The sequence below is a fragment of the Trichomycterus rosablanca genome, chromosome 4, assembly GCF_030014385.1.
Source record: "Trichomycterus rosablanca isolate fTriRos1 chromosome 4, fTriRos1.hap1, whole genome shotgun sequence".
NCBI lineage: Eukaryota > Metazoa > Chordata > Actinopteri > Siluriformes > Trichomycteridae > Trichomycterus > Trichomycterus rosablanca.
The window spans coordinates 38,557,044-38,582,654 of NC_085991.1; the positions used below are offsets into that span (position 1 = coordinate 38,557,044).

Below are 25,611 nucleotides of genomic sequence, written 5' to 3' on the forward strand. Positions count from 1 at the left end.
TTCTCTTCTATTACAAATTTATTTTGAGTAAGAAACACAAAAGTGACAACAAACGAAAAGCCACCAAAGTGGCACTCTTCAGACATCTTCATTCAGCACCTGTATGCTTTGATTATATCTATATATTCATTCATATACAATGGTTATGCTTTTCAGTCTAAAAACAAACAAAAATTAGTAGAAATGTGAAATATGTGGAGTATAAAAACAGCCCATTCTACCAAGCAGAAGTACCATTTTTGGCATTACCGTTTCCTCTCAGAGTACCGTTGCTTCTACTACTACCAAATGTAGTCTGCCAACAGATTTGATATTTATTTTTTCTAATTATGATTACAACTTTCATTCATGGAGAAATGACCATAGTAAAGCTGCTGCTAGTCATGTCTTTTAAACCCTGTTTTTTTACATTTTGCATATTGCTTAGGTGTACAATAAAAAAGACCTTCACTACTAGTTGTCATACGTTAGACAGCTACAACTGCCCATCTGTTTGCATTTCTCAGCTTTGTGGAAACATGGTTTCTAGGATTTGATAGTATACTACTTTTTAAAGCAATTTAGCTGCCTTGTCAAAAAACCATGATTCCCAATAAACATGATCTATTGGGTTGATATCTTCTAAAAATAAACTGTTAAAATATTTTAAAACATGACTTATCCATCGCAATAGTGCAACTTCTTTTGCCTGCTTGTTCGTTTTGTTATTCGCAAATGAAGAACATGATTTTAAGGATCTGCATTTTTTAAATAAAGGAAAGCGTACCTCTCTGTAGGTGGGTCATGCAGAAACCCACACACAAAATTTGGACATCAACAGAACTTGCGTTTGGCAGGATGTGTGTTTCCTGCCAAAGCAAATATTATCAGAGGACAGAGAGGCCTCACAGATGTTCCATACATGAACTAGAGTATAGTGCTTACAGCATAATCTGATGAATATTTCAGGGAAAATGTTCCAATAAAAAAACAAACATGACTGTTTGGAAGTCAAAACCCTGTTGCATTTTATGCTGGTGAAACTTCAACTGCTTAATTCGAGCTGTGCAAGACTTCCAGCTTTATACAGAAACCCTGTTCCTACCAGCAACTACAAAGAGCTATCTCCATCAATATCAAATGTTATGTCTCAGTCTCTTACTGAGTCAGGCTCACAGTTATTATATGATACACTTGTCACTCATTCATTCACTAACTCACACTTCACTCATTCATCACACACACATCCTGTGTTAGCCTTCACTACATAACATCCACAAAGAACTCGCTGGGGTTGCCCATGGCCAGGTGGAAGGACTGCCTTGATGCTGTGAGCTCAGGTGGCACTGAGCCCAGGTCTCGCGTGGGTGGAGCTCCAGGAGGCCCTCCTGGGTTGCTGGGTGGAGGCAGGCCTGGGTGGAGTTGCGTGCCAGCTGTCTGGGGATGAGGGGCTCCCATAGCTGGATGTGGATGCTGTGGTACCATCATCACCATCATGGGGTTGTAGGGAATAGGAATGCCCGGCGGGTATGGAGCGAGGTGAGGGGGTGGGGCCCGGTGAAGTGAGCGCTGACTAGCATGGCTGTGTTCGCTGGGTGTGGCCGAGCCGTGGTCCCTTCTCAGGCTGCTACGCACAGAGTATTCTGATTCGCTGCCACTGCCCGAGCGCGAGTCTCCTCCATTGGGGGATTTGTCATCACGGGTGCTGCCAGCCACTGTGCTGCCACTCTTACTTCCCCTACGCCTTTCGCCCTCACTCCGAGTAGAGCCGCTGCTCCGACTTCCTAGAAGGGGAAGATAAACAAAAAAGGATGAAGAAATATGACATTTAAAACTACATACAGTAATCTGTACATTTAAAGATAGTCAGTGATTTTGGTATAAGTTAGCAGGTATGACACCTATATAAATACAGATCATCACACCATGTTCCTGGTGCTGCTTAGCAGAGTGAGCATGTTACAAATGCTGTCATTTCTTTTTGAAAACAACAGTATTCTTCAATATGGAGCAAACTCATAGAGGCTGCCCAAAATATATATTTTTGCAATTCCGCAACCACAAATGTTGATAGACTCAATGTTTCACAAAATAATTATCTATTTCCTTCTGACAATTATGTTACTGAAATTAATAAAGTGCAGAATCAGCACTCAGCCGGCTCAGCGGTCTACTGCGCTAGCCCACTACTGCTGAAATCTGGGATCAAATCTCGAGAGCTATCAGCCGGCCGAACGTCTACACAGATATAATTCACTATCTAAATTCTAAATTCACATTCATTTAGGCCTTGTCCAGGGTATTCCTGCCTTACACCCAGTGTTTTCTGGTGGAACTAGACCAGCTGTGACCCTGACCAGCATAAAGCGGTTGATGAAAGTGAAATAAAAGTAAAGAATAATGCAGATTGTCAAGATAGAAATGTAATTTCACAACACCACTACAAGTTGTCACCGATCACATTGCAGTAATATCGGTCAGGCAACATTTACCAGTAAAGTCATGCAACCGAATGGCTATCATGAAACTATGCGTTCACCTAATGCATAGCTATTTAATGAATTTTTAATATTTAATGAATAAAACTTGCATTAACTGCATTTCATTGGCTCTGTTCTTGTACTCTGCAAAATGACAAAGTTGAATCTAATCTGAATTGATGAAAGTCTAGTTTCTGTGCATTTTGGTAACATGCTGTATTTATAGTGATTATGGGGAATGAAATGTAAGGTCAGGGGTTTTCCCCAGTATTTTATATGCTGTAGCTAATTTGTTTAATAAAACAAATACAGAATTATTGCACTAGTAGGCTCTTACCCTCGCTGTGTTGACTGCCTGTACTGCCAGGGGCATAGCTGTAGCTGGTCAGCTCATGGTAAGGAGGAGGTTGGCTGGAGTACGGATGTGGATACTGATAAGGGAAAGAGTGGAGCAAGGGCCACGGGGTTGCCCCTGGCAATGGTAGAGGGGCTAATGTGTCCTGGTCTGAGGCACCACTAGAGCCATCATTATCGTTGAGGGACAAGTTGGCCATGTCTGAGAAAAAAAGAACAAGAAAGATAAAGTACAAGGTTAGATTACATTACAATCTATTGCCATTCCTCATTTTGTTGGTTTTTATTCTACAAGCCCACAATTTGATATTTACAAATAAGAATTTCATGAATCAATATTGATGTTTGCTGGATAACAAGAATGTGGTCCTTACAATTCTCACAGTCGCTGAAGTCTCCAAAGATGTAGTAGCACTGTTCAGAGAAGGTGATCTTGTTAACGGTGTGTCTGATGAAGCCAGCTTTCAGGAGGTTGCTGGCATATTTCCGAGCTTCCCGACGATCCTGAAATCCCTCGATGTGATGGTAGAGCCACTCGACCACGTCTGAACCTACACAAACCACATCATTGTTGTTTATTAGCTCAATGCTAGACTGACCTTATGTTCAACTAATATTGTTAGGCTGCATTCACATGACTCATGGCAAAACCACTTTGGCGCTGACTGTGCTTTGTTTCCTATGGAGTGAGGCAGAGTCGTTTACCTGACCGCTCCAACACCTTGAGTCTTGTGCACATTTGCTGCTTTGACGTTCGTTTTTTACTACTTGTCCCTGCGCTTAAAGTTTCATCTGACTGAACTTTGACCCACTTTTACACCGACCTTCTTAAAGCACTGCCAATGAGACATACTGTTTAAATGACATAGTCAGAAGGAATGCACAGACCTGGTGGAGAGAACTGATTCTCACTTTCACAAAACACTGAACTGTTCAATTCCAATTTAAATTAGAACCTTGGCATTATGGGAAAAATAGGGCATGGTGACAGATAAACTGTGAAACAGGGAGAATGGAATTGCATTTTAGATAGCAATGGCACACTTCCTAATCCTGGAATCGCTTGTTGCTGCTTCGTAGCTCACCAAGTTATGACTTATGCAGAGCATTCTTGTATAAATGAAAATCCATTTGATATAAAAGTGCATGTGAATAAAAGTCAATACTTTCACTCAGTATTGTGTCTTGTTTTCAAGCTTGATGCTCAGTTGGACAGCCAGCACAAAGCAGCTTTGCCACATATCATGTGAAAGGCTTAATCACTGCACTTAGCAGCAATATAAGCCCAGACTCAAGGTGAATGAATCGTAAACTGCTTATCATGTGACAGCTGCCTTACGGTTTACAATTAAGCACTCATTTATGACACTAGCATTTTAAGAAACCACTTTCTTACCTAGAAAAGCATTAGGAATAGTGATCTTGAGCCACATTCTGTCTCTGACCTCTAGGCCTGACTCAGGAGAGGCCATAGCTTTCGCCACGGATGCCATGTCGGAGTGAAGAGACAGGTTAAACTCATCAAAACCTAAAAACAAAGAACAAATAGACCAAAATCAGACAACACTAGGTCTAAAAAGCAACTCAAATAACACAAGAACTTAAAGAAGCAGATGTATTTTTGCAAACTAGAAAAGCTTATACACACGTTCAGTCTCTGTTACAGACGAGGTGGATGTGATTGTACTGCCTGGATAAGGTGGGTATACTCCTGTCATAGCCACTGAATGACTGACCCAAGCTGCAGGGTCGATAGGTCGTATGGGCTCATCTGGCAGAAAAGGGAGAAAACACACCTATTAAACTATGTTACTGCTTGAAGTTCTTCCCTAAAACAAATGACAAAGCATGAAACCATCTTGATTTCCTAATGTAAAAACGTCAACTGTTAAATCAAGCCTGCTTTTAAAAATTAAAGTCACTTACTACGTGGGAGTGTGAAGTAGCCTTGAGGTGAGGGGTCCCAGCATTTTGCCACTGTCAGAGTGATGGGTCTAAAATACCATATAGGATACACAGGCTTTGTTAAAAAAAAAGAAAATCACAAACACACACACATCTAATTGTTTTCATATGCTGAAACTGTACATGACTTACCCTGGTTTGTGCACGATCTCTCGCAGTACTCTGACTGCATCGTCATTGCTCATGTTTTCAAAATTAATATCATTCACCTGTAATAAAATTAGAATGTTATTTTAGTTCAAGTTAATTACAATACCATTGTAAAAAATTGACATTCACACACTGTCTAAATAAAACTAAGGGCCCAGCATGTGCCAAGAAATCATTTTCCACACCATCACCACCAGTCTGGATACAGGAATTCAAGAAGTTTGCACCCAATTCTGAGACTTTTATCTGCATGTGACTTACACTGGGCAATATATCCCAGCTACTACAGTATCTTCTTATTTTTTTTCAGCTGCTCCCAGAAGGTGTCTCCACAGTGGATCAATCGTCTCTGTCTTGCCCTCTCTTAAATATTCTCCCGTCATACCAACCACATGCATGTCCTTCCTCACCACATCCATAAACCTCCTCTTTAGCTTTCCTGCCCGGTGGCTCCATCCTCAGCACCCCCACCCAGTTCTCTGCACATGCCTAAACCATCTCAATCTGCCCAAAACACCCTACCTGCACTGGCCCTCTAATAGACTCATTCCTAATCCTGTCCATCTGTGTCACACACCGACAATAACCAGCTAATTTTTAGTAAAAAAAAAATAGTATATAATAGTTATAAAACATCAAAAATCATATTTGTCCCTTCATCCCACCCATACACACACACACACTCACTCACCTGAAGCAGCATGTCTCCAGGTTCAATGCGCCCATCAGCAGCTACAGCTCCTCCCTTCATAATGGATCCTATATAGATGCCACCATCCCCTCGCTCATTACTTTGCCCCACAATACTGATTCCCAGGAAATTATACTTCTCTGTTGAACACACACACACACAAACTTGCAATGAACACACAGGAGCCATATACACCAAGTCAAGAAGCATAAGTGTCATTTAAAAATGAGAAATACAATAAATGGAATTCAACGTTCATTCTTAACATTTTTAGACCATGTAGCACATCTGGTCTTTATGTACCAACAACATAGCCTTTAAAAGTAACACTCATCACTGCTTGTATAAGCACCTGGCCTGGCAGTAGCAGAACTGAGATTCAAATTTTACCACCTTACAGCCATGCTCTGACACTTGTTACTAATAGCAGTGCAGTCTATGTTAAGATTAATCAGATGTGTCTAATTATTATTAATATTCAGTTAAAGGTATTTATTTGGGGGCAAAACTGATTGGTCTAAAATGGCATCCTATACAGTTGTAGTAAAGTATGGCATCTGTTTAACCCACAGCACTGTTATTTAACACACAAAACACAATTTCAAAGCAGAAAACTAAAAATCTTATATTTCAGCAACATTTTCAATTTTTATTTTAATGCATTCGGTGCAACTCATCTGGTGTACAATCTAGCAAGTAACATTTGTGCTGAGAGAAGGTCCAGACATACTAACCCATGTTGAGGGTGACTGTGATAATATTTAGAGACATGGTTGAATCTGTCACACTACTGAAAGATGATGCCTGCAAGACAGTATTAACATAAAAACACAATCAGAAAACAGAGACGCAAGAACTTCAGCAACATGTCTCAAAAGATTTCAAGGCAGTACCCTCTCCAGCCTCGGGGGGCGCTGTTTCCTGCGTCTGCGGTGACGCTTTAGCAGTCTAGAAGCAGAGCTCTGTTCTGTGGAACTGCTGAACCTGCGTGAAGCATACGACAAGAATTAAGCTTCTGCAATGTTGAACAAAGGTGGGTGTAGCATTAGGGATCAAGTCTATTCCTGTAACTACCAATTAAGTAACTGAAGAGTTGAATCTCTAACACAGTGTTAATTGTGTTTTCTATGTATCAACAGGAATTTCTATAGTAATCATTTAGAAAATAAAATGATTAAACAATACAACCTGGTGTAAGAAAAAGTGTAACTATATACAAGCTACTTCTTTAAAAAAAAAAACAAGCGATGATGCCACCTTGCTTTTGAAAAATGTGATTAAACCAATAACATTAGTATTTGTAACAATGCTGCCAAAATAATCAAGTTATTGACGGACTCAGGAGGTCACTGGTTTTCCCCCATCATCAGATTACCTAAGTGCATGTTAATTTAATATGTTTTTTGCCAAAATTAGATTTGTTTTTGCCATTATCAATTTATTTAAACTGTTTGAAAGCTTTCACACTCTTAGCAATATGGAGTGAGTTATTGACGCTTACCTTGCACTGCGCCACCTTGAGTGTCACACACCACGCTAAATTACCACCTTGCTGCTTGTTTTTTTTTTTTTACCATTTGCTGCTGCGCTCCAAGTTTGAAGCAGTTTAAGATGATTAAAGCGGTTTTGCTGTGCATCGTGAAAAGCTCAAACCGTGCTGTAAGCGGCAATGAGCCCAGGCTCACGATGAACATGAGCACAAACCAGTTATCATGTGAAAGCTGCCTTAGTCTCAGTCTAACCTGCTCATGGTGTCGTCGTCATCCGAGTCGCAGAAACTGGTAGTCTCAAGTTCGCTGCTCATCACAGTGGTGGCACTCTCATACCCAGCCAAGTGCCTGTCCATACGAGATTGTCCATTCATACGAGACCCTAGAGAAAAAGAGACAAAAATGGAGAAAAAAAAAATCAGGCAGATGGATAAATAAGTCAGCTAAACGTTTTACAGTTACTGTTCAATAATCTTATCAACACAAGTTCAGACAAATTCGACAAATCCTCCCTCTGTGCGTCAGGATAATATCTCACCATGTGACTCCATGCTCTCTCTGTGACGAGGCCTTTCTCTCCTGAAGGACACAACAGACTCCGTTTCTGTCTGTTCATCCAGTGTCTCCACACTGCCGGCAGCATTTGGACTGTAACACAAAGAAAATACGTGACTACATTTTTAAGTTTTTGGCCATGATTTCACTTATGAATAGAGCTTAATAGGCAAGTTTGAAAGTATCAGCACAATTTCATTGTACAGGAGGCTGTATGTATTTATGACTGCCATTTCTATTTTAAACAGATTTTTTTAATTTAAACTAATGTTGGGTTTGTGAATTAAAGCAGCCGAAGTGCAGACGAGTATCAGATTATTAATTCTATTTGAATCTGTTTTTATTTTCATATTTATTGTTCTAATACATCACATACACACAAGAGCAAAAATCACAAAGTGAATGAAAAACAAGAATTTTAACTATTTGGCTCAGTTTTCAAATCTCTTATTTTAGTTCCAGGTAGTAATTCAAGTAAAGGAAAAGGATCATTAAAAAAGAGAAATTGCATACTGGAATGAAGGGGGTCTGGAATCTCCAATGCCTTGGGTCCTTTCAGCTGGAGGAGGGGGCAGTGGGGGAGGAGGAGGTGAGGGCTGAGCTCGGACCTCCACTGGAGCTGGTGCAGGTTCTGCTGCAGGGACATCTGAGGATACCAGCTACAAAAGACAAGAAGAATTATACAAGTGTTTATGTAAAGCTTCCATTTGATAAGTTGTGCAACCTTATACTAGGTTTGTTTTAGAGTATAGTAACTTCATCAGAACAGACAGAAAGTAGCACTGCATGCATACTAATAACTAATAACTAGGGATGTAATGATACACTCTACCCACGATGCGATACGATTCACGATACGATTTTTTTAAACAAAATGAAATTGAAGACAAATGACAAAGTTTCCTTTTATTATTTCTTTAAAAAAAATTTAAATAAAATACTGTATTTGTGCTTATCTTTTATTTATATAAATAATGAATGTCCTTTTATTTCTGAGGTAGGTACAAACTATGCCAAATAATGCTTATTGTGTAAAAAAAAAAAAACCTGAAATAAAATTTTTAAACAAATCCTACATTATATCAATAAGTAATACAAATAAAGAAAGTATCCTTACATAAATAAATTTGTCTGGAAAATCCCCTACCTGGCAAGTGCCGTCAACCAGGCGAGGTGAATAGCACCAGTGCCCTCTGCTGTTTAAAGTGAATATCGATTCATCTTAAATGAATAACTGATTCGAATCGTACCATGTGCGCCGATTTTTAACTGTCTTTCTGGGGCATCATTACATCCCAACTAATAACTACACATTGCTGCTCATCAGACAATGCTACGATTATGTAAACGTCTATTAAGGCCTTTTTGCATTTTAAGAAACATGATAGTCCTCTGGATTTTAGACTGCTAATCAATCTTACCTCGTATTAGGTAAACTGTTAGGTTAACTCTGATATCATTAATTTTTGTGATATTATTCATCATTTATTCTTCCAGTTTTTCTACACTCTTTTTGGCTGTGTCATAAACTACATACTACTACTATCTCAAGTAAGTTCATCACTATTGATGTTGGTAAATATTTGTTTACATATTTGTTAAGTAGCTGATTTGCAGCCAGATTTCCTAATCATCAGCTAGTTTTGGTGAGGTGCCCGGGCTTTGACTAGACTAGTGTAAATGTAGTACTCTAAAATGACTTACAGAAATATGTTCGGAAACCATCTATAATGTCTTTTTGTCTGTTTAGAATGCTGCTTTTTTATGTGACTGAATGGCATTCATAATATGTGGGGAAACATCAGTTTTGACTTTCCAATCAAAGTCCAGGTCTATTCTCTTTGGGGGGAAAAGTGAAACAACACAAAAAGAGCTGCAGGATTCAAATATCCACTGTCTCAGAATTTACAAAAAGGGTGTCAATAAATCATGGTCTTTTTAAAAAGCTATCAGAATACATCCTCACTTCTGCCTGAGGATATTAACCCAATTTAAAAATGCTTATCTTCACAGAGTATGAGTTTGCATTGGCATTTACTTGCACCCAGACTACACAGCTAATCTAAATAGTTCAAATGTGTAAACTGAATTAGTTTAAACTCTCTGAGACCCTTACAGAACAGTTAAATAAAAGAAAACCACACAGTAACCTGTCCCTATTTCTTTGACTAAGGTAAATGGATTCAATGCTATTGTGCATGTTTCCTTCAATGAACTTGAACAATCCTGAAGCTGGTATAACATTTCTGTCCCAGTGGGTTTAGTTTCCATCAAGCCTTTGGACTTAAGAACCGGCTTTTCATTAGAAGTTTTAGTGAAGGCTAGGTTTCAATCTCTGTGTGAAAGTGTGAGACAAACACTTAGAGCTTTTTGTTATAATAAGACACAAAATGCTGCACGGTTCCACTCAGTGATCTGTCAATGGGATAAAACACAAGTGCACCAGTGCTAGGATTCGAAACTCTCCGAGTTCGAATCTCAGTTCTGCTACTAGCCGGTTGGGTGCCCCCTAGCAGGCGGTGCACAAACTGGCCACTAGATTCAATCTTTAAACGTCAAAGTGGTGAGTAGATTTGCTTTCTTTACTTGTGCGTATGGAGTCTGCTGGGTGGAAAAAGACTGGACTAAAAAGGATTGGAGTCTCCAACACTGCAGTTAGTAGCCTGAGGCGTCTGTACAGAAGTGGAGATCAGTGCATGACTCTCCGTGCGCTAGACTGGCTTATATGTGTGTTTATTAGGATTTTAACGTCATGTTTTACACTTTGGTTACAGTCATGACAGAAACGGTAGTTACTCATCACACAAGATTCATCAGTTCACAAGGTTATATCTAACAGTCATGGACAATTTTGTATCTCCAATTTACCTCACTTGCACGTCTTTGGACTGTAGGAGGAAACCGGAGCACCCGAAAGAAAACCCACGCAAACTTGGGGAGAACATGCAAACTCCATACAGAAAGGACCCGGACGCCCCACCTGTGGGGCCTTCTTGCTGTGAGGCGACAGTGCTAGCCACTTAGCCACCGTGCTGCCCTGCTAGACTGGCCTCATGCGCAAATCCACTAAGGTTTGGGCAAATAAGAAGGGTTTATGGACTGTGCATGCAATACAAAAATAGTGCTGCAACACACAGCCCAGTTTTACATTTAACTCTAAAAGAAGGAAAGTAAAAGACTGAGTACATACCCAAGACACCACTCGACCATTAAAGCAAGGTAGCTTTGCGTTATCATCAGAAATTTCTTCCTTGACCACTCTGGAAAGAAAGATAAAGTCATCAGTCAGTACAAGTCTAGTTTAATTGTTAATTAAATAAATCTGCTTATCAACTTTCAAAAGAAATATCATATAATGTCTGTCCAAGCACCCCTGTACTATACTCATTCAAGAACTGTGTGTGTGTGGGATGGGTAGGGATATCTTGTCAAGCATTTGTGTTGGTCTGTGCTTCTATACAACAAGTTTTTACCACCCGCCCCCCAATCCCCAAACCACGTCTACTTTCTCTCAAATGAGGCCAGCTGGGTTGGCTGAGCACCCAACTGTACTGCTGAAATAGAGACTCAAACACTGGTCAAAGCTAGTGAAGTAATGCCACCTGCATGCCCCACTTTTAATACCTCACTAGCTAACTTTGTGTAATAAATAGATAGGGTCAACTTCTAGCATGACCAGAACAATGTTTAGTATACAGATAAACCTTACAGGTTAATTGTCTGCCTACATTTTGGAACAGTATTAAATGCAGTTCAGATAACAGCTCAAATAAAGATAGTTTAGAACAATAGAAATTTACACCGATCAGCCATAACATTAAAACCACCTCCTTGTTTCTACACTCACTGTCCATTTTATCAGCTCCACTTACCATATAGAAGCACTTTGTAGTTCTACAATTACTGACTGTAGTCCATCTGTTCCTCTGCATGCTTTGTTAGCCCCCTTTCTTGCTGTTCTTCATTGGTCAGGACTCTCACAGGACCACCACAAAGCAGGTATTACTGGGTGGTGGGTCATTCTCAGCTCTGCAGTGACAATGACATGGTGGTGGTGTGTTAGTGTATGTTGTGCTGGTATGAGTGGATAAGACACAGCAGCACTGATGGACTTTTTAAACACCTCACTGTCACTGCTGGACTGAGAATAGTCCACCAACCAAAATTATATCCAGCCAACAGCGCCCTGTGAGCAACGTCCTGTGACCACTGATGAAGGTCTAGAAGATGACCAACTTAAACAGCAATAAATGAGCGATCGTCCCTGACTTTACATCTACAAGGTGGACCAACTAGATAGAAGGGTCTAATAGAGTGGACATGGTATTTAAAAACTACAGCAGCGCTGCTGTGTCTGATCCACTCATACTAGCACAACACACACTTACACACCACCACCATGTCAGTGTCTCTGCAGTGCTGAGAATGATCGACCACTTAAATAATACCTGCTCTGTGGTGGTCCTGGGAGAGTCCTGACCATTGAAGAACAAAGTGAAAGCAGGTTAAAAAAGCATGCAGAGAAACAGATGGACTACAGTCAGTAATTGTAGAACTACAAAGTGCTTTTATGTGGTAAGTGGAGCTGATAAAATGGACAGTAAGTGTAGAAACAAGGGGGTGGTTTTAATGTTATGGCTGATCGGTGTATATTAGTATTTAAAAAAAAACACATGATTAGCAAACCATAAAAAAAGTAAAAATAGTATTAAGACAAACATTTTATTCCTCTTTAGACCAGCATTTGACGTTTTTGACTAGCTATAGCAAAGACATGTTCTAAGACATGGAATCTCTGTATTATTAACACTGAGTGATAATTATAGTTATGACCATCAGAACAATAAGGAGTAGAATTACAGCGTAAGCTCCTATTCAGTGGGAATTGCAGTGTTTAAAGAATGTGACATCACTGCTACACTCAAAGTACATCTGAACACACCATTAAATTACTGAATTAATGTGTAAATGCAACAATGTAATTGCTTATCATTTAATTCCCAAACATTGGTTGATTACGGATGGTAATGTGTGACTCTCTGGACACAATACCGCTCACAGAGAGACCCCATCTGTGGTCATCCATGGTTTAGCATGGGGGTCTATAGCAACAGAGGAACTTACATGATAGAATGGCAAATAGGTAAAAGGCAAGAAGGACAACAATCAGGCAGATGCAAAAAGTAGATGGTTGTACAGAAAAAACCCTATTCCAGACTGTTTATTATAAGAGGATTGGTTGTTTTGTTGACAAAGTGAGGTTGCACAAAGTACTAAATGAGCCAAGAATGAAGATACATACAATTCTAACTGTAATCAAAAAAAGGTTAAACCTCTTCTTTTTTTGCATTTTTCTCCCCATTTTCAGATTAAGCGCAGTCAATTTTGTCTTCCGCTGCTGAGGGATACCCAATTGCATCCGAGGAGAGCATGTCGCTGCACACGACATGTGCATAACCCTCCTTTTCTCACCCTGCATTCTGCACATCTCTTCTGCCAATTAGGGTCCTTCCACAGCGTATGAAGACCCACACATAGCCCCCCCCCTTCAGATGCAGTGGCCAGGTAGTATCTGCTGCAGGCACTGCCAATTATGCCCGCCAGATGGCACCCAGCCGACCGGTGACAGCGCCGAGTTTTGAACCAAGGAGTTCAGAATCTCGGGGCTGGTGTGCTAGCGGAATATCCTGCTGCACCACCTGGGTGCCAAGGTTACACGTAGGGCTGGGCGATTTTGCAAAAAAAAAAAAAAAATCTCGATTATTTTAAAATTATAACCAATTGTTGATTACGATTTCGATTTTTTTTGTTCTTGTATAATGCAATTGAAATGAGACTCAAATTTCTTTTTTTTTGTGTTGTAATTTAAAAGAAAATAGTAACACCACCACCTATAATTATCCTTTCAAGGGACTCAAACTTTATAACAATAACAATATCACAATAATTAACAATAATGAAAACAAAATAGAAATCTGAATTATCTATATCCTTTATAAGAATAGCTCACAAACAACTCTTATTTTAAATATTGTGCAGCAGAACCACCTTACATTAGAAAAAGAACTACAAAAAGTTCTTTACAGGTTTCTTAAAAAGAACACGAGCCTGTACTGTGCTGTTTCCACCACTGAGTGAGTCTGTATCAGTATCTACACTGGGGGGGGCATCAAGTAATCACTCAGCTCAGCTTTGATTTTGTCCTCTTGTGATTGGGGGGTGGATGGAGGGGGCACGTTCTGCTTCTAACTATATGGACTGCAAATCCCATGCTCTCACGGACTGTCACGTGACTGTCACATGTCCCGGTCAGCCAATCCTGATCGTGCTCACCGGCTCCGGAGTTTTGATTCAGTTCGGCGGTGTTTGATTCAGTGAATCTTAATTAAACTCTTCTGTTTGTGTCTCGTTTTGCCGATCGTGTTTGCGCTCCTTATTACTGAATCTAACCGTTACCGTGTATAATCCTTGTTGTCTTCCGTTTACTGTTTATTTTATCCGCTGGTTTTGGACTCTACCTGATTTTGTACACTGTTTTGCCCTTTTGATATTAAACTTTTCCTGATTTATATTCCGCGAGCGTCTGGTCAGTTTCTGCCTCGTGACATGTTGGTATTTTAATGAAAATATAAAGTATGTAAACAATCGCGATTGTCACATTCTAACATCGGGTGAAAACATTCATGCAAATTAACCGAATTAATCGTGAAAATCGCCCAGCCCTAGTTACACGTCTATAAAATTGTGTTAAGCCAATTGACCAGAAGTAATACGATCCATAAACTTTTTATCCATCTTTATCAAGCAAGCCAATCATTCTAGAGCTGACAATGCAATTTGGAAAACCCTTGTGCTCTCCAGCCATTTCTAAGAAATCAGCCAGCTAACTAACTGCTAGTAAACCCAAAGGAAAACTATCATTTCAATAACAGTATTTTAATCATTAACACAGCTTGATCCTGGTCAGCGTCACATGGATATAGTTTCTTCAAAATCACTGGGCGCAATGCAGTAACAAACCCTGGACAGGACAGCACACCATCACAAGGCCTCGGTCATTCAACCCCCTTCAATCAAAGCCAGTCATAAACACCCTACCGGACAAAGCCCTACTGGAGAGGCGAATTCTGGATCCTAGCGGTAACGGGCTGGCGTAATTTACCACTGTGCCATTCAAGTGCCACTTGAATTCGTATTATATTATACTTAAAAAATAGCAGCCATACTTTTACCAATGTACCACTAGATTTCAACTACTTATTACAATGAATCATGTTTACATTACCTAACTCAGCATGCAGATTAGATCCTAGGAATAAAGGTGTCTGGGTAACACAATCAAATAAGTTGTAAAAAAGTGAACTTCTCAGTAAGTGATAATTGACTAAAACCTACAAAATTCAAAATTGTTTACTCTAAAGGAAGAAATGCTAGTCTCAAACTGAACATCAACAGAGCCTGACGGCACATTCCTATCTGTGCACTCCAGCCTAACTTAATTAACGATAATCATGAAGCAACCAAAGCTTATTTCACAGCAGAATTCCTTAGACCTATATTACCACTGTAAACCAGTGCATTCTAACAATCACACTCATAAAACCACTAATGATCCCTAACTGGTACTAAGGAACGACCCCTGAAACCTTGGACAAACAGACAGAAACACTTGGGAAAATAAACACACATGTAGACTTGATGTCTCATCACTTAGACATGTCCACATGCTGAAACTCTCAAACTGAAAGAGCACAGTGGATTCCAGAACACAGTATGAATCTAGTTTAAGAGATACAGTGGGTTAAAAATAGATGAAAGTGGAATGTGGTACCAAAGATATGCGACATATAGACAGGAAAACTTTCTGCTCAAATCCAAAGCTACAACGTGGAAAATGCATTAAGAACAAGACAAGATGAAAGTGCCAACCATCATCAACCATCCCCCATTCTTTCTAAACTTTTTTCCTCTCTCAGAGTCTCTCACTCTGTCCCTTTCGGTCTCACTCGTTGCGTTGATTCTGCCCAGACACCCAGCAAATGGCCTCTCCAACCCCACTACACTCCCCCACACCACACACACCCTGCTACAACCCTTCCCTACCACACACAGACAGGCTGACAGCTGGCTCTATGCACAGCAAATCAAAACAGCAGCATTAGAGCAAACTTACTTCCCCACACTCCCCTCCACCACCATATCACCTTACGGCCATCTATGCAGCTTTGCTCCTCAACAATGAAATGCACATACACATGCCAGGTCTGTTACTATACATGCCGCACAGTAACTACAGTACAACAGGAAGCAAAGGAAAGTTGCTTTCATTATTTGTTCATGTATGCTCTTTACTTGTGCCTTTAGTGAATGTCTGAGGCCTACTCCACACTGAACATGACAATTCAGTGTGGAGCATTTGTAACCTGTTTTTCAAAAGTTCAGCCAAAAAAGTTCTTACTTAAATGTAAAAATGATAGAAAGCAGGTATGCACAGGAGTCTGAGCCATGATTTACCATGTAGCAGAGGAAATCTGTAGGTATCCCACATTTCACGAATCCCAGTATATATACACCGATCAGCCGTAACATTAAAACCACCTCCTTGTTTCTACACTCACTGTCCATTTTATCAGCTCCACTTACCATATAGAAGCACTTTGTAGTTCTACAATTACTGACTGTAGTCCATCTGTTTATCTACGTACTTTTTTAGCCTGCTTTCACCCTGTTCTTCAATGGTCAGGACCCCCCCCCCCCCCCCTTGGTGCTGGTGTGTTAGTGTGTGTTGTGCTGGTATGAGTGGATCAGACACAGCAGCACTGATGGAGTTTTTAAACACCTGAGAATAGTCCACCAACCAAAAATATCCAGCCAACAGCACCCTGTGGGCAGCGTCCTGTGACCACTGATGAAGGTCTAGAAGATGACCAACTCAAACAGCAGCAATAGATGGGCGATTGTCTCTGAATTTACATCTACAAGGTGGACCAACTAGGTAGGAGTGTCTAATATAGTGGACAGTGAGTGGACACGGTATTTAAAAACTCCAGCAGCACTGCTGTGTCTGATCCACTAATACCAGCACAACACACACTAACACACTACCATGTCATTGTCACTGCAGTGCTGAGAATGATCCACCACCTAAATAATACCTGCTCTGTGGTGGTCCTAACCATTGAAGAACAGGGTGAAAGCAGGATAGAAATTTATGTAGAGAAACAGATGGACTACAGTCAGTGATTGTTGAACTAAAAAGTGCTTCTATATGGCAAGTGGAGCTGATAAAATGGACAGTGTGTGTAGAAACCAGGAGGTGGTATTAATGTTACGGCTGATCGGTGTATGCTCTCTATACTATTGTTTTTACCATATAACTACTTTTTATTTTTGTATTAAAATCTTTTGAAATTGAATAAACAGCAATGTTTAATTAAAAGGTACACATAACATTGTGGATAAATAAAATAATCCCCAAGAGTCAAACACACAAACCTCAGCTAAACTGTAACTAACATTATCTGTCAATGATTAGTAATCCACATTCAAACTAGCCAAGATTTATTATTTTTATTTATGGCTGATCTGTGATGTAATAGCATGAACAATATGGGCCAGCAATTTAGAATTTTAACTTTGAATAAATAATTAATTCCACCATTGCCCCATTAATAAATTGAATTTTTTCAAAATTTGTTTCAAAGACCAAATTAGGTCTACATAAATAGAAAGTCGTATAAATTTTAAGTTTGGTGGATAATGCTTCAGTTAAACTTCAGTTAAACTTCAGTCACTAGGGACTTCCCAGTAATATGTAAGATTACCTCCAGATATAGCCAATCATGTCTGTGTAGATGCATGTCCAGCCAATAGAACCACTGAATCTCGACTTAGCCATTGTGGAGTAGTGTAACAGATCGCTGCGCCATGTGAGCGCCTAAAACTGGAACATGTCATTTCTGTCACTGGAACATTTTTATATAACTTTTTTATTACACTGTGTATGATAAATGTATAATTTATTTCATTTAAAACAAATACAACTTGTACGTAGCACATGTATGCTTTGAACTTAATGTATCAAATGTCTGAAGTCTGAAAAGCCAATCCAGTAAAGAACAAATCAAATAAACACATGTTTACCTAAAAAGTAATATAGATCAGCAATGGATCTATTTGACATTAAAGAAATTAGCTTGGAAACAGGCATAAATGTTTAGGATCATTGCACCTCTGAACCAGAAAAAACACCCATTGAAGGAGAACATTTGTAATTAGCACATTAGTTGTTACTATTTTCATAAGCATGTATTGTGGGAATGTGAATTGGGCCACAACACTTTCTTCTTACATTTAGATTAGGCTGTGCCAGAAAGGGCACCCATTAAAAGTAGTCCAACAACCAAAGAGTTTATAATAATTCACAATACACATGGTGTAAAATATTGCCTTCTACACTATGTAGTGCATCAAGTACTCAACATAAAGTAATTTAGTATCTACCATCTCAGCTAGACAATTGATAACTAAAGCTTTGGTTGAGGGTTAAAGCTAAACCTGTATAGTAAACCTGTATAGTAACCACTATACAAACTTTTAATACTAGAGGATATAGAAGCGTGTCGTTCAAATATTTTAATATAGTTATTCTTCTTTGTCCACATAAACACAAAAATTGCATTTCCAAACTTATTTACTTATGTGAGCAAAAATGAAGTGTGTCAGTTTTTGTACATAAAAGCTACAACAAAATAAACAAGAAAATAGTTAACCGTTTTAATGTGGACTAGGCTCCTGATTCTTAAATAAATTGCAGTTTACACCACCAACATTTTTAAATGATGCGCTGGAAAATGTGTGCGCGCCCAAACGGTCTCTAATGTCTGTAATGTACCCTTTGACAAAGTCTGCATCAATGCCAGGTCAAAAGTGCACTTTTCCCCAAACTTTTCCTTCAAGTATTGAACAGTACCAGTAATAATATATGACATCAAAAAGCAACATGATTGAAAAACAGCAAAGACAATAAATATATACATTCAAAAGTGTCTTATAGGAATAGCCAACATTCACATGTGCTGTATATACAACAGCATCCAGCACTGAGAATAGAACATGTTGCCTGGAACTATTCCATTAAATTCTGCCAAATTGTGACTACATAAAGCAAATTTATACTATTAACATCATGACCCTTTTTTCATTTTGAAGGTGCACTGGCAGTTTTTATTATTGGAAACATTTATAAAATGCAATAAAATATAATAGCTGAAATAAGCAAGTGTATTACAAACTTATACAAAGAAAACAGCATCTGAAAACCACAGAGCTAGGCTGGCTTGTTTACATTCCTTCAGAAAGTTACGTTACAAACACGCCTCCTCAATCCCATTTTTCCTGCCTGCTAATGGAAAAATAAAATACTTTAAATGGCTGGCATCTTATGATGCTATGGTTGCAGTAAAAGACATAATCTGCTGCTGTTGTTTACCTTGGAAGCACAAGGACATGGATAATTTAAGCCACATTAATCAACATCAGACATGTTGCCACTAAATATGTTTTGTGGCTCTAAAGAATGCCAAATCCAATACCAATTAAGTTGTTTGGTCCAGCATTGACCTTAACATCGATACATACCTCTAAAATACACTTATGTTTAGGTGTGAAGATGTTCAGAATATGTCTCAGTTACAAAACATTACCAAATGTTTTGTTTTATTGAATTCGCACCCAAGGAAAATAGAGTAAAAGATCAGTCTGGTTAGCTCTGCTTACAGTATGGCTTAGTAATACCACAGATTGTTGCTACCTTTAAATAAAGCAATTCCATCTCAAGGTCAAATCACACTATGCAAATTTCCAACTAATACTAATCAACACATTTTGCAAAAACATCTCCTTCACAAAACAGTCATGAGCTGCTCAAACAACTGCGTCTTAAAAGAGATTTACACATGCTACCTCTGCGTGATATGATATCACATCTCATGTTAATATACTGCATGATATACTGGCCTGTACACTGCCAATCTGAGCACAGCAGAATTGCATCTCGGGAGCAGCACTACTCCTGAGTTGATGCCAAGTCTGTTGTTGTCATGTACTGCATACAATGACCAACACAGTTTAGTCAAAGACAAATAAGTATAATACGAATGTGGTACATAGGTTAGTTAGGCTTCAAATCATTGACCAATTACAAGTTAGCAAAATGTAAAGAAATTCAAGAGATTCCTAGCAGAACTGGTGTCACAAGTTAAACAACCTCAAGTGACATGAGTCTTAAAACTAGTATAATAACAATTTTACATAAACAGTGTGTGATGCCTTTATCTTGGTATATCCTTAGCACCCTGTACTATTCCATACACAAGACGTTATGGAAAGCCTCCAAGGAAATGTGTATTCTTGCTAAACCCTTTTCTCTATTGTAAACCATTGCCCATCACGTTAGTTAGTTTGTTTGTTTATTAGGATTTTAACGGCATGTTTTACACTTTGGTTACATTCATGACAGGAGCGGTAGTTACTCATCACACAAGGTTCATCAGTTCACACAAGGTTATATATCGAACACAGTCCTGGACAATTTAGTATTTCCAAATTACCTCACATGAATGTCTATGGACTGTGGGAGAAAACCGGAGCACCCGGAGTAAACCCACGCAGACACAGGGAGAACATGCAAACTCCACACAGAAAGGACCCAGACCGCCCCACCTGGGGATCGAACCCAGGACCTTCTTGCTGTGAGACGACAGTGCTACCCACTTAGCCACCGTGCCACCCACGCCCATAACGTTAGTAAACATGCTACAGATAAAAAATGCTAACCTCTTTTACCATTTTCACCCACTAGCTTGTACATCAGCAACTAGTCTGGGAGGGTGGGAACTAGCACATGCATCCTTTAGGATATGCTTTCACCACTTAGGCTTTTGTCATCTTGAGGCTGGACAACTGCATCTCCCACCTGGCAGGTCTTACCATGTGCACCATCAGACCTTGCAAATGGCAAAGCCAATTATTTCTTCAGACTTCTGAAAATGGCTATGGCATCATGGGGAATCAGACTTGCAGGACAATGAAGACAAAAATGTCTCAATACTCTTGTGTGATACACAACCTTTAGACACATGTGATTTTATTAAAAATAGGCCAGCACTTTTCCATGTCAGTAGCAGTATCCATGGTCACACCTAGCTGCCATCTCAAAGACATACAACTTAAGCCACACAGTTATCAAGAAGAAAAAATAGTAGGCACATAGCAATATCATGTCTTAATTAATATATACTGCAAAAAAGAAATCTAAAATATAGATTTAAAACTAGAACTATTGTTTAGTCAAATCCAAACAAAGCTACTATTAATTGCCTCATTACATCTCTCCTACACCACTTAATATGTAGCTACTGGGTTGGATACAGCTATATCTTTTCGCCTCAGAATTTGTCATTGGCTGAAAGCAACTCATGTACATGACAGAAGTATTAACTTAATCACCATGCCAGTGAACAAATACAACTTAAAATACGTTTACAGAACTAATTTCCTTAATGCATGCATGTGTTCCTCTATCATAGGTATACAACCTTTACAAAGATTTGAGTCTTTGTCAGTTTGTCAGTACAAACTTAGCAAAGGTAGACACTATGTGAATTATAAAAGCCTTTTTAACGGAGAAATATAGCTTTCTTCAGATCTTTCATATGGAAAACACAATTAGCAAAACAGTACATATCAAGGACTCTTTACATACTACTTTTCAGCTCTTATCATACACATTCCTGACAACACTTTCACTGCAAGAGCTTGACTAGAACACTCTCGCATGGGATAGAGCACTGAAGAAAAAGAACACAGACCATTGGCATGCACCCATGAAAGAAGGGAAAGAAGTATTTGCGATATGACTGAGATGAAAGCGGTTGAAATTAGATCATATATGCCAAAACATTTTTTCTCCCAGTAATTATCTTAACAGAAGCAGTGCAAAAATCACTGGCATACTAGAGTCCAATGTTCATTTTGTGATTTCTTTAAACAACAAAAACCTACAGATGGAATGTTTAGAAAAGTACTTGTACTTTTTGTTTATTATTTAAGCAAGCATAATGTGGACTGTTATTCATCATGACAATTTTGCACTCCATCTCTCAAATTCAGCTCTTTTAATACACATTTTATTCTGTCAACACCTGAAAATAGGACTGAAATCTCTATCAAATGAAGAGGCTTTGAACAGATACAGACATCTTAACAAATCACTATGACTTGAGTGCATCTAATATTAAAATCAGACAAATACGTAGCCTACATTTGAAAACCAACCTAAATGCATCTTCTTTGTAAGTCTGAATGGTCATACTAAATGTACACATGCTGTATTAGTATACAACCCTAACTGTTTTCATTACAGACAGTATAAATCCAAACTATTTAATGTTTTGTCTGGCCAAATTCATTTGTTAATATACATCCTTTCCCACATTTCAGGCCTGCACCACATTTCAAAAAAGTTTGGCATAAAATAATAATAATAATAATAATGAGATTTCAATCAGGTGATATCAACAGGAGATTATTATCATGATCTGAAACAAAAGCAGTATTTACAAAAGGCTGAGTCTTTGAGAGCACTACAATAAGGAGTTCTATTTACAAATGCCAAAACTTAACATTTCACTGTACAAAAAAGAAGCCTTATTTTAACCATGTCCAGGAGCGGTGTTGAGTGCTCTGGGCTCGGAGGCATCTGGAATGGACCATGACACATGTGGAAACATGTATTGTGGTCAAACCTATCCATATTTCAGATCTTTGTGGAAGAAATGTGCTTCAGACATCAGAACAAGTCAGGGTCAGTCATGGAATGGGGTTGGGTTAGGCGCTAACCAAAAGTAATTTACACTTCTGTAATGGCAGCATTATACAGTACACTTAGATTTTAGAGCAACATGTCTTGCTTTTAAGATGACATCTTTTCCAGGGACATCCATGCATTTTTCAACAAGGCAATGCAAAATCACATGCTGGTACTGGACTGCCTGCCTGTCTGTCTACCACAATAGAGAATGTGTGGAGAGTTTTGAAACAAAAAATATGACAACTCTGTATTTTATCACTTGGTATCCTCAGTTCAAAAATGTCTATTAGGCGTTGTGAGAAGGGATGACACAATAACAAAGTGGTAAAAAAAGCTTTTTTGGAATGTATTGCAGGCTTGAAATGCAGGAATGGATGTACTGTATATTAACGAATGAAATAAAGTTGACAGGACACAACATGAAATATCTTGGGTTTATTCTGTCTGAAATTAAATAGAAGTTCTTTTTTTATTATTTTCCATTCCATTACATTCTGTCCCTGCTTTTTTGATGTGGGGTGGTATTTGAATTTATGAAATTTATACTACAAACATATTTGTACTAATGACACAAGCTAAAGTTTGTTTTGAAGGGGTTCGCTTTCCTACCAGTATTAATCCAACACTGACTTCTAAGTTTGGGCCAATAGCTGCAACTAGAAACACTGAGTACAGGGCTGGAAAAGCCCTGGACACGGCATCAATAAATTGCACATACAACTGCACATTCTATTAGAGGTCATTTTTCAGAGTAGCCAATCCACTTTCTGGTATGTTTTTGGCAGTTGGAAGGAAACGGCACACCAAAAGAAGTCCCACATGGTCACAAGACGAACATGCCAAAACTCCTCGCAGACGAAAGGCGTGGATTGAACCCAGTTTATGTTACTGTGTGCCACCCACTCTAGCAGCTGCGCCTATCAGTGAGCAAATTATGCAAAACTTCAAAGCCAAAGGGAGATTTAAGTTTGGTTGTCTAATTAATGATTCTTTGTAACATTGAAAATTGTTAAGATCTAATAAGCATTTAGCATTTTTAACAAAGCAAGAATTTATTGAATGACTGACGTGAAACAAATTTGCCCTTTTTTCACTTCAAATCAGTAAATTAAATGAAATCATTGTCAGGTAATAATAAATATGAACCTGAATTTAATGTTACTGGCTACTTAAAGTGTTACACAAAAAAACCCCAAAATGCATTACATTTCTCTGAAATCTTTGTAAACCTTATACTAATTGTTCGTTTTAAAAATAATCTTAAGTATCTAACTGACCATATAGTTGGATTTTACTTTTTAGCTGTTATTCAGCAGTCTGGATTTCAGCTAAACAAATTAGTGAGTGTTACAAAAGGTCCTGTGTTTTGCTGAAAGTTTACACTAAGTACACAACTTTTACAACCTGATTTAATAGTAACTTAGAATTTTCTTTTTCCAACTACAAGTGAGGATATGAGATTTTTACACAATCTCAGTAAATCAGGACTCTATCTGGATCATTTAAGGCAGATTAATGGGTAGTTTTAGTAAGAGCCCGAGCTCATCTCTGCTAAAGTTCTATTCTGAGAAGTTTTCTCCTCTCATACTCAGAAACAATGCACTATAAAACCTCAGCTGTCTCACTGTCAATCCCCTCTCCACAAAGAATACCATAACAAACTGTTACGATAGTAATTCATTTGGAATTTAACATCCCCTTTATGTAGCGGTTAGTAAGTGTCCATCCTAGCTCACGCTAACTCACACAAACACACTCACCCGAAGTCTTGGTCCATAGACTTGAAGAAGAATTTGTAGTTTGGTTTGTTCAGCACTTGTTTAAAATCCAGCAAAGTGATTTTCTCCGCCGCTATTGGAATTTTGACCAAATACGGCGTCTCCTCTTCGTCAATATGATAAATTATTTTAGTTTCCGCCATTTCTCCAGCCAGTTCCCCCCTTGTTCCTCAGGAATATGGTAGAGGTAGCTAGGTGGCTAACATTAGCTAGCCAGGAGGAGGAGGAGGAGGAGGAGGAGGAGGGGGTCGAGCAGAGCCGCAGAGACTCCCCTGTCCAAAGTTTTAACCACCAAAAAAAAAAAAAGATAAAATCCGAAATCTCGACCTCAGTTGTTGCTTTAAAGCCAGTCAAGCATCGCTACTGATTTTAATTGTTCAGCTTTCCAAAGGTTTATTATAAAACGGAAAAAAAGTCCGGTTTTGTTTGGGCCAGTTAGCGACCCAGCGAACAACTTTTCTCTAACAAAAACACAGGAGGATTCAGTCAGTCAGTCAGTCAGCTCTCTCTCTCTCTCTCTCTCTCTCTCTCTCGCTCTCTCACGCGCTCACTCACTCACAGCGGGCCAACGCGGCGCCGTGACGTCACGCAGGACCACAGGGATCTCGTTTTAAATCCACTACTCATAAACTATACTACTATACTTTCTACTATACTAAACTATACTACTATACTTTCTACTATACTACTATACTTTCTACTATACTAAACTATACTACTATACTTTCTACTATACTACTATACTTTCTACTATACTACTATACTTTCTATTATACTAAACTACACTACTATACTTTCTACTATACTACTATACTTTATACTATACTACTATACTTTATACTATACTACTATACTTTATACTATACTAAACTATACTACTATACTTTCTACTATACTACTATACTTTCTACTATACTAAACTATACTACTATACTTTCTACTATACTACTATACTTTCTACTATACTACTATACTTACTACTATACTAAACTATACTAATATACTTTCTACTATACTACTATACTTTCTACTATACTGAACTATACTTTCTACTATACTAAACTATACAACTATACTCTCTACTATACTACTATACTTTCTACTGTACTAAATTATACTTCTATACTTTCTACTATACTAAATTATACTACTTTACTTTCTACTATACTGAACTATACTACTATACTTTCTACTATACTAAACTATACTATTATACTTTCTACTATACTACTATACTAAACTATACTACTATACTTTCTACTATACTAAACTATACAACTATACTCTCTACTATACT

The 25,611-nt window shown here is 38.6% G+C and overlaps 1 protein-coding gene across 1 annotated transcript; it reads right to left on the reverse strand.

Moving 5' to 3' along the window:
- Positions 1–24,682, reverse strand: dvl2 (dishevelled segment polarity protein 2). The gene is made up of 15 exons (XM_062993301.1): positions 24,297–24,682; positions 10,855–10,924; positions 8,178–8,323; positions 7,648–7,757; positions 7,362–7,491; positions 6,513–6,603; positions 6,354–6,423; positions 5,620–5,759; positions 4,911–4,987; positions 4,740–4,807; positions 4,462–4,584; positions 4,210–4,341; positions 3,188–3,364; positions 2,797–3,015; positions 1–1,763 (listed from the first exon to the last, which is right to left on the reverse strand). Exons 1-15 carry the CDS (start codon positions 24,455–24,457, stop codon positions 1,243–1,245), a joined length of 2,235 nt encoding a protein of 744 aa, XP_062849371.1. The 5' UTR covers positions 24,458–24,682; the 3' UTR covers positions 1–1,242.
- Between the last annotated feature and the right edge of the window lie 929 nt (positions 24,683–25,611).

What these genes read in the sequence shown, in the direction of transcription:
- dvl2 (XM_062993301.1), bottom strand. Translation starts at nt 24,457, where the DNA reads ATGGCGGAAACTAAAATAATTTATCATATTGACGAAGAGGAGACGCCG. An exon ending in CTGGAGACATGCTGCTTCAG is followed by an intron (nt 4,988 to 5,619) that starts GTGAGTGAGTGT and finishes ATTTTATTACAG; the next exon opens with GTGAATGATATTAATTTTGA. An exon ending in GTCTGTAACAGAGACTGAAC is followed by an intron (nt 4,342 to 4,461) that starts GTGTGTATAAGC and finishes CTTTGTTTTTAG; the next exon opens with GTTTTGATGAGTTTAACCTG.